Source organism: Lycium ferocissimum, chromosome 6 (assembly GCF_029784015.1).
Source record: "Lycium ferocissimum isolate CSIRO_LF1 chromosome 6, AGI_CSIRO_Lferr_CH_V1, whole genome shotgun sequence".
NCBI lineage: Eukaryota > Viridiplantae > Streptophyta > Magnoliopsida > Solanales > Solanaceae > Lycium > Lycium ferocissimum.
The window spans coordinates 25,826,132-25,835,834 of record NC_081347.1 but is presented as its reverse complement, the minus strand read 5'-3'; the positions used below and the strand labels follow the sequence as shown (position 1 = coordinate 25,835,834).

At 42.9% G+C, this 9,703-nt stretch overlaps 1 protein-coding gene across 1 annotated transcript; it reads left to right on the top strand.

Moving 5' to 3' along the window:
* Nucleotides 1–205: 205 nt before the first annotated feature.
* Nucleotides 206–1,675, top strand: LOC132061237 (uncharacterized). The gene is made up of 3 exons (XM_059454088.1): nt 206–457; nt 544–1,185; nt 1,250–1,675. The coding sequence occupies exons 1-3, from the start codon at nt 206–208 to the stop codon at nt 1,673–1,675; spliced, it is 1,320 nt and encodes a 439-aa protein (XP_059310071.1).
* The last annotated feature ends 8,028 nt before the right edge of the window (nt 1,676–9,703 follow it).

The following is a 9,703-nucleotide window of genomic DNA, read 5'->3' as shown; positions in this document are numbered from 1 at the left end:
TGGGATAGCAGAATCGTGGTATTGAAAATCGGGGAAACTATTATGGAAATAATTACAACACTCCATTTGGGAAGCAGGATTTCCACAAGCCGAACAATTATCAGCAACCTCAAGCTCAGCCAGCTAGCAATTTAGAGGAGATGATGAAGCGACTCATTGCTCAAAATCAAGTGACGCAGCAGCAAAATCAAAAATTCAGAGTGAGATGCAGAAATCTATTCACGAGCTTAAGCGTCAGATGGGGCAGATGGCTCTTATGCAGAATGTCAGACCTCCGGGTGCTCTTCCTAGTGATACTGAAAAGAATCCAAAAGAATGCAAGGCAGTCACCTTGAGGAATGGTAGAGAGCTAGAAGAAGTGCCGCCGAAAAAGAAGAACATAGCAGAGGCAGAACTTATCCCTGCTAAGCGAGCTGAACCAAAGCAAACAGTCACAGAGCAATATGTAGAGGAAGTGGTGCGACCACCCCTCCCTTTCCACAGCGACTTCAGAAACAGAAAGCACAATCGGCTTGCAAGAAATTTCTTGAACTCTTAAAACAGGTACACATCAACATACCTTTGGTGGAGCTTTTGCAAGAAGTCCCAAAATATGCTAAATATATTAAAGATGTGGTTGCGAACAAACGACGTTGGACAGAGTTTGAGACTGTTGCACTTACTGAGAAGTGCAGTTTTAGAGTGAGGAGTAAAATTCTTCCAAAGTTGAAAGATCCGGGCAGCTTCACAATTTCGATTACGATTGGCAACATTGAAGTTGGTCTAGCATTGTGTGATTTGGGTGCTAGTATTAATCTGATGCCCACCTCTATGTTTCGAACGTTGGGTTTGGGAGAGCCTAGGCCAACCACTATTACGTTGCAGTTGGCTGATCAATCTCTTGCTTATCCTGATGGTATTATTGAGGATGTTCTTGTGAAGGTAGGCCCATTTATTCTGCCGGTTGATTTTGTGATACTTGATTATGAGGCAGATAAGAGTGTTCTTCTCATCATGGGGAGAGAATTCTTGGCCACTGTTGATGTTGTGATCCGAGTGAAAGATGGGAAGATGTCCATGACAGTTAATGGACAAGAGGCGACTTTTGATGTGTTTAAAGCTACCAAGCTTCCAGCCCATTATGAGGAGTTGAAGATGATTTTCGTGGTGGAACCCGAGCTCACTAACGCCGAGTTAGATCACTTTGTAGTTTCGCGAGATACGTTAGAGACAGCTTTGGCGTATGGGGAAGATCTGACAATTGATGCAGAAGTGGAGGAGTGTCTTAGCATTTCTTGACACTTCATGTGCTTATCTACGAGCAAGTACACCGGTTGAGGAGCTAGACAGACCAGAGTCATGGAAGAAGCCGAAACCATCTATTGAAGAGGCTCCCCTTCTTGAGTTGAAACCATTACCTCCTCACCTTCGCTACGCTTTCTTGGGTAGTGGAGACACGTTGCCCGTAATCCTCTCTGCTTATTTGACTGATGTGCAGGTTGAATGTGTGTTACGAGCGCTAAGAGATCGAGTCCGAGCCTTTGGGTGGTCGATAGCTGATATTCGAGGTATTAGTAGCTCGTTTTGCATGCACAAAATATTATTGGAGGAAGACAAAAACCTAGTATTGAGTGCCGAGGCGACTGAACCCGATCATGAAGGAGGTGGTGAAGAAAGAGGTAATCAAGTGGCTTGACAGCTGCATTATTTATCCCATCTCTCGACAAAGAATTGGGTGAGTCCTGTACAATGTGTCCCGAAGAAAGAGGGCATGACTGTGGTGGAAAACGAGAAGAATGAATTGGTGCCTCAACGAACTGTTACGGATTGGAGGATATGTATTGACTATTGCAAGTTGAACAACGCCACCAGAAAAGATCACTTTCCTTTGCCCTTCATGGATCAGATGCTCGACAGATTAGCTGGGCACGATTATTATTGCTTTTTGGATGGTTATTCGGGTTACAACCAGATTATGATTGCACCTGAGGATCAAGAGAAGACCACATTCACATGTCCATATGGCACGTTTGCATTCCGGAGGATGCCTTTCGGTTTGCGCAATGCTCCAGGTACTTTCCAGAGATGCATGATGGCTATTTTCACCGATATGGTAGAAAATTATGTAGAGGTATTGATGGATGACTTCTCTGTTTTTGGAGATTCTTTTGATGATTGTTTAAATCATCTTGATGCCGTGTTAGCTCGTTGTGAAGAAACGAACTTGGTACTTAACTGGAAAAAATGCCATTTCATGGTTCGAGAGGGAATCGTTCTTGGGCACAAGATATCGAGCAAGGGAATAGAGGTTGACAAGGCGAAGATTGAAGCAATTGAAAGATTGCCACCACCCGTTTCAGTTCGGGGAGTGCGCAATTTTCTTGGACATGCAGGATTCTATCGACGGTTCATCAAAGACTTCTCTAAAGTTGCTAATCCAATGTGCAAGATTTTAGAGAAAGATGTGAAGTTTGTGTTTAATGAAGCCTGTTTGACGGCTTTTGATGATCTGAAACAAAGGTTAGTGTCGGCCCCTATTATCATCGCACCAGATTGGTCTCTGCCGTTTATTTTGATGTGTGATGCAAGTGATTTTGCTGTGGGAGCTGTCCTTGGTCAGAAAAGGGATAAGATTTTTCATCCTATTTACTATGCCAGCAAGACACTTGATGCAGCCCAGATGAACTATACTGTCACAGAGAAGGAGTTATTGGCGGTTGTCTACGCCTTTGACAAATTTCGATCATATCTTGTGGGCACGAAGGCGATTGTATATACTGATCACACTGCAATTCGTTATTTGTTTGCAAAGAAGGATTTAAAGCCGAGGCTTATTCGTTGGGTGTTGCTGCTGCAAGAGTTTGACATCGAGATTCTTGATCGAAAGGGCACAGAAAATCAGGTAGCAGATCACTTATCGAGATTCGAAGATCGGGAACATGTGGATGAAGTAGTGGCGATTAAGGAGACTTTTCCTGACGAACAACTCTTTGCTCTTCAATCAGCTGTGGTGCCATGGTATGCAGACATGGTGAACTTTATAGTAAGTGAGATTTACCCCCCTGGTGCTAATCACGATAAGAAGAAGCGAATTTTGCATGACAGTCGTTTCTATGTGTGGGATGAGCCCTATCTCTACCGGGTTAGCACAGATCAGCTGATCAGAAGGTGTGTTCTAGAGGAAGAGGTCTCTGCGATTCTCGAGAAGTGTCACTCATCACCCTATAGGGGACATCATCTTTGTGACGAACAGCGCAAAGGTACTTCGGTCGGTTCTACGGCCAACTTTGTTCAAAGATGCTCATGAATTTGTGCGAGTATGTGATAGCTGCCAGAGAATCGGAAATATCTCCAAGCGTCATGAAATGCCTTTGAAGGATAGCTTAGAAATCGAGCTGTTTGATGTGTGGGGTATTGACTTCATGGGTCCCTTCATACCATCCAAGGGGAATAAGTACATATTGGTTGATGTAGACTATGTCTTGAAGTGGGTGGAAGCCATTGAACTTCCCACCAATGATGCTAGTGTGGTGGCACGATTTCTGAAAAAGAACATTTTTACAAGGTTTGGAACCCCTCAGGCCATCATCAGTGATCAAGGTACGCACTTTTCCAATCAGCTCTTTGATAAATTGCTGCTCAAGTATGGGGTGAAACACAAGATAGCGACTGCTTATCATCCTCAGACGAGTGGTCAAGTGGAGGTATCGAACAGAGAAATCAAGAGGATTTTGGAGAAGACTGTGAGCGTAAGTAGGAAAGATTGATCATCGAAGCTTGATGATGCTCTGTGGGGATACAGAATAGCTTACAAAACTCCGATTGGCACATCTCCCTATAAACTCGTATTTGGTAAGGCATGTCATCTACCAGTTGAGCTTGAGAATAGAGCATATTGGGCGATCAAGAAGCTGAATCTAGACATGGTTCAAGCTGGAGAAAAGAGACTGTTGCAGCTGCACGAGTTGGAGGAATTTCACTATCTTGCTTATGAAAACGCGAAAATGTATAAGGAGCGAACTAAGAGAATTCATGAGAGGCGCATCCAATCTTGTGACTTTGAGCCTAGGCAGTTAGTCTTGCTGTATAACTCTAGGCTGAAGATTTTCGGTGGAAAGTTGAAGAGTAAGTGGTCTGGGCCATTCGAGGTAGTTCGTGTGTTTGCCACATGGAGCAGTTGAGCTAAAGAAACCCAACTTGGATGAGACATTCTTGGTGAACGGGCAAAGAGTGAAGCATTACTACGGGGAGGCCACTGACCGCGCGAGGTCCTCCATCGATCTAGAAGAGGCTTGAGGAAAGCCTAAGTCGTGCCGCGACGTTAAATCAAGCGCTTCTCGGGAGGCAACTCGTGTGAAGAAAAAAATGAGAAAAATACAAAAAGTGTCGTGCCACGACCTTAACTAAGGCGCTTGTTGGGAGGCAACCCAATTTTTTTTGTATGATATAGGTCACGTTTGTTCATGTTGCAGGAATTGGGCGGAAAGAAGAAAATACGAAGTGCCCAGTGATTTGCGCATCGGTTCCGCGATGCGGACCAATCGCGCATGAAAAAATCAGAAACCCACAGTGATTTGCGCATCGGTCCCGCGATGCGGACCGATCGCGCAATATACTGAAGCCTCCCGCTTTCCTTCCGCGATGCGGACGGATCGCGCGGGTCGACCCGGGTTTGTATTTTTTTTCTCCAACTCATGATATAACCGTGCCCTTCACCCCTATTCCCTCACAAAAACATTCCCTTTCTCACACACATTCCCTCTCACACGAAAAATCCCCATCCCCATTCCCTCTCTAACAAAAACAACTTTAAGTTGCTCCAATCCATCCCCCATTAACTTCACAAGGTAAGTGGGTTCATCTTCCATTTTTTTTTTCTTTTCCCCTTTTCCCGTTGTTATTGATGTTTGTAGTTGTAAAGTAGGGATATGGGTATGGGCGAATCTTGGGCGGGGATTGGTATTGCTTGTGTGGTATGAGTGAATATGGCTAGAATGTAACTCCCATTGCACAAGGGAGAGTTTCCAAACCCACCATTGTTGTCAAAAGTTAAGGGATGATTTTAGGCCCACAAGGTGTTCGATAAAAGTCCTAAACCAAGTTTTTGTGGAAATTGTGAAGTCTTGAGTAGCAATGGAACATTAACCAAGCATAGGAACCCTTGTGCATCTCCTCTCACCATAAAATTCGAATTGTGATGGAGAATTGGAGAGTTGTGATTTTCCATCCCAAGCCCTACAACATGAAGTAGCTTACTTTGTTTTTGTTTGCTTTGTCATGTAGGAGTAGTTAACTTCTTTGATTTTGATTTTCGTAATGTAGTTTGAAGTAAGTGTGGGGTGAGTTCCCCAAATTGTAAAAAAAAAAAAAAAAAAAAAAATTTTGCTCAAGGTCGAGGTCCGAAAAAATTGACAAAGGCCACGCATTCGAGACTTAAGTACATGTAATATGATTAAGTGTGGGGTTGTGGCACGACTCCCTTTAGTTACTGACCTGTACTTCTCGTTTGGTAATGCGTTGTTTTGCAGGCAAGATGGTTCATGCCAAGTCCAAGGGCAAATCTGTCGCCTCCTCCTCCCAGGGCACAAAAAGAGGACGAGCACAGAACCCGTCCAAAGCGACAGAAGGGCAAACATCCGCAAAGGGTAAGCATCCCGCGGTTGTCATTCCTCAGGCGTCTAAAAGGACGCCCTACCCTCATCTCTCTGGGGACGGGGAAGAGTGGTATGCGGGATTTGACACCTCAAAGGGATACAATCATGAGCGAGCGATCAGTCGAGTCCCTTTGAAGAAAAATTTTTGGGATATCTACAACCGCATAGTCGCCATGGGATGGACGTCTGTGTTTGAACAACCGGGGCCAGTGAACATTGATTGGGTCATGGAACTTTACGCTAGCATGCCAAGCTGCGGGAATCCCGATTCGGTATTCGTTCGAAAAAATTGGGTGCCGTTGACGGCTTCGACTTTGTGCGGGGCAATTGGAGTCCTGGATGTGCCTATTGAACTATTACTAGAATTCATCAAAAGGCCCGATTATAGGGCTATCCGGGAAAATCTTTGTGGAGCCAACTCTAAAGCTCAATGGGCACGATACTCAGGGCCTCTTCGGAAGCATCGGAGCATGAGCATGAGTAATTTTTGTAGAGAAGCCCGAGTTTGGTTGCGCCTTCTAAATGCCAGAATCATGCCACTCGATCACTTCTCAGAGGTCCAAAAGGAGAGAGTGTGCATAGTGTATTTCTTGATGACAGGCGTACCGGTGAACATTGGGTATTGGATGATGCGAAATTCGAAGAGTGCGGGGTGGCAAATCTAAAAGGTCGAGTTATGGAAACACTCTCACATCCTACTTAATGAGGCTCGACGAGGAGTTGGCATATGCTACTGATAGAGTGCTTGAGGCACCCATGGACTCACTCGACATCTCAAATGTCATGGCCCCAGCGAGTGCATCCGGACATCATTTGACTCCGGCAGAGGAGAGGTCCGCCCAATCCACAGTGCTAGCCCAGCTTTACACGGGGATGATCGTTGCGGGTGAGCATTTTAACATTGATCTTTCCGGGTCTTTATTCGTAACCCCACACCCCACATTCTCGGGCACTTGTGGGTGAGGTGTCTCAGTTACCTGAGGATGAGGACGAAAACTCGGTTGATCGAGTAATGTCTACATTCGAAGAAGGGGAGGAGGTCGAGTCGCTTATGTAAGGCGATGACAATGAAGAAGAAGAGGATGCCGAGCCAGATGATGGCGAGGCTGATGATGAGGACTACATCGATGAGGACGACTAGGCCCTAGTGGGCCCCAGGGAGTATTTCTTACCTTACTTACGCTTTGTTTGTTTTCAAATATATATGCATTGAGGGCATTGCATAATTTTAAGTGTGGGGTGGGAAAATACATCCCTGATTTGTAACAACATGTTTTGAGGTTGCGGATGATGATTAGTATGCCTTAGGATTATTTTTTTTGCATCTTAGTGTCGAAAAAAAATTCAAAAAAAGATTTTATTTTCCTTATTTTTCTTTGATAACTTCTTAAGTCCCTCATTAGTAGGCATTCATCATCCACCCCTTTGGGTTTTCTTATGGCCTCGGTTCTTTCCCGAGGGGAGGCCTTTGAACCGGGCGTATGTAGATTTTTCTTTTATAGTCATAGAAAGGGCTTTTCCTGATGACGGGTGGATGACAACCTGCTTAAGGAAAAATTAGTCCTTAGGATGGGTGTATTCAAATGCTAGGTGCACGGGTTAGGTGAAGTATTGGCATATGAGTGATCTTGAAATTTTTTGTGAAAGCATGCCTTGAAATTGTATCACTTTTCTTGAAAGCACTTGAAAATTGTTTTTGTTTGACTCGTTATGACCCACTTGGCATTGTTGTTTTTCATTGTTGTTTGATTCGAGGGACAATCGGATCCCTCTTGCGTTGATTGTGTGCCATGTGTGAGTAAGGTTTTGCATTTGTATCCATGTTTGGTATTGATATCTAGAACTTGCCCTGTGTGTTCACAAAGCGCAATGAAGTTCGGTTAAGCCTAGGAAATGATAGAGGCGTTTCTTTGATTAGTCACTAAAAAAGACTAAAACGTTATCCTACCAACTTGTAAATAGCACCCTAGTTAACCCTTTCGAGCCTTTAGCCTTTTCTTTGATAGCAGTTAATTAGCCTTTACCCCTTCGTTCTATAAAACTTGATTTTTGATCCAAATACTCTATGAGCACTTTAATCATTTACATGTATAATGGGAGTTGGGATGTGAAATAAAGAGGGGAAATGGTTGTTAATTGTAATCTAGGAAGACAATGGGAGCACCGAATGAAAAGAACTAATTCACTTGTTAGTTGGGAATTGAAAGAAAAACAAAAAGAGAGAGGAAAGAAAGAAATCTGAAAACGAAAAAGAAAGAAAAAAATGTAGCGAAAAAGTTCCCTTCTAACTTGTGCGACTTTTTTAAAAAAAAGAGTGGTGCTTAAACAAAGAAAATGGGTGAATTGGGAGAAATTTGAAGGTTGGTCGATTTTGAATAAGGGCTAATGAAGAAATTGTGCAAGAATGATAGAAGTATATGTATTAAAGTGCTTAGGGAGGATAGTCACTATTATCCAAATAATTCCTACCCGTCCTTTAGCCTACATTACAACCCTCGAAGTCCTACTTGATTCTAGGTTCGTCTTACTTGTATTAGTGGAGTGGTTACACTACGGGCAAGCCTATGGTATGTCGTATTTTACATGTGATATTCTTTGTGAGAGTGAGCGTACTTATTGATTTTAGGTCCATTGATTCGAACATATGTGATTCTTGAGAGATATGGACTACTTTATTTTGGTGAGGGCACATAATTAGCAATAGAGTGGTGAAGTGTTGATTTCTTGATCATAAGGTTGCTTACATGCTTTAAAGTGGTGTCGTTGGGTCAATTGGTTTTAAAAGTGAAGTGTTTTTTCAGGAAGGTGGTCCTTGGTGCTAAGCATTGAAAGTTTTAAATTTTTGGCATGGCTTTCGCAACTTGGCTCATTGTTTTGGTTTTAAAATCTTTCTTTTGAGATAGCCATACTAGCCGAATCCCGTTGCAGACCTGTTTGAATGAGTTGAGCTAGAAGTGTAGTTTGGTGTTGGTTTGTGTTTGCTCGAGGGCGAGCAAAGTCTAAGTGGGGGTGGTGATATTTGGCACAAATGTCATGTTTTGTGTCATTTTACATCCTATTTTTATGACTTTTATCGCTTAATTCATGATGCAATCGTCGTATTTGAACTTATGTCGTCATATTTCATGTGTATAGGTACGAAGATGACAAACGATGGAAAACTGTGCTTAAAGTGATTGACTTTGGAGCGTATGACGATCAGACGAGGTAACGAGTCGAAGACCACAAGTGATGAACTAAAAGAAAAAAAAAATTGAACTGAAGGTCTCGCTTTTCATCCGCATCGCGTGAAGAAAGCAGACAAAACCAGCCCAGGCATTACCATCAGGCGATCCTTCCGCATCGCGGAAGGAAAGCGGGAGGCTTCAGAACATTGCGTGATCCTTCCGCATCGGGGTTCTGCGCAGCTTTCCCGGTTCGACTAGGATTAGGTTTCCTTATTTTTTATTTTTACCCTAGACTATATATAGACGTTTTATTAGCTGAAAACGGTGTGCTGGGATATTTGGAAGACTTGTAAGCCACCGTTCTCTTTTTCTCTCTCTAGGTTTATTTTATTTTTCATCTTTTTCAACCCTAGATTATTCATGAATTCTTTTGTCTATGATCGAATCATGAGTAGCTAAACTTCTTAACTCTAGGGTTGTGGCGAAAGACTTGAAGGTTGATTTGATGACAATTATTATCTATTGATTTTCCATATTTTGGTTGCTTATTTATTCTTGATCTTAATTGTTTGATTATCTGGCCAATAGTTAGACACTATCTGTGGTGCGCGAATTGGACTTGAGAAAGGGAATTCACGTACGTAATAACAATAAATAGAGTTTGTTCGATTTAATCGTTTCGCTACTGAGGATAGAGATATACCCTTTAGCCCTAATTAGTCGAATACGGAGAAATAAATGCGTTCTTGTTACCTCTGATGACCATAGAGATATAGGCGTTATAGTAACATCTACAGGCTTGTGAGTAGTTCGAGAGAATATCATAAAGTATAATTAACCCGTCAACTAGTAACCCATGAAATAAAATAGGTGGAATTGTCCGAAGATCAATTTGGATTGTCG

Excerpts from the sequence above, each read along its gene's own strand:
- LOC132061237 (XM_059454088.1), top strand. The coding sequence starts at position 206 with ATGCAGAAATCTATTCACGAGCTTAAGCGTCAGATGGGGCAGATGGCT. Across the intron at positions 458-543 it reads AGCAATATGTAGAGGAAGTG|GTACACATCAACATACCTTT; the intron begins GTGCGACCACCC and ends CTCTTAAAACAG. Across the intron at positions 1,186-1,249 it reads ACGCCGAGTTAGATCACTTT|AAGTGGAGGAGTGTCTTAGC; the intron begins GTAGTTTCGCGA and ends CAATTGATGCAG.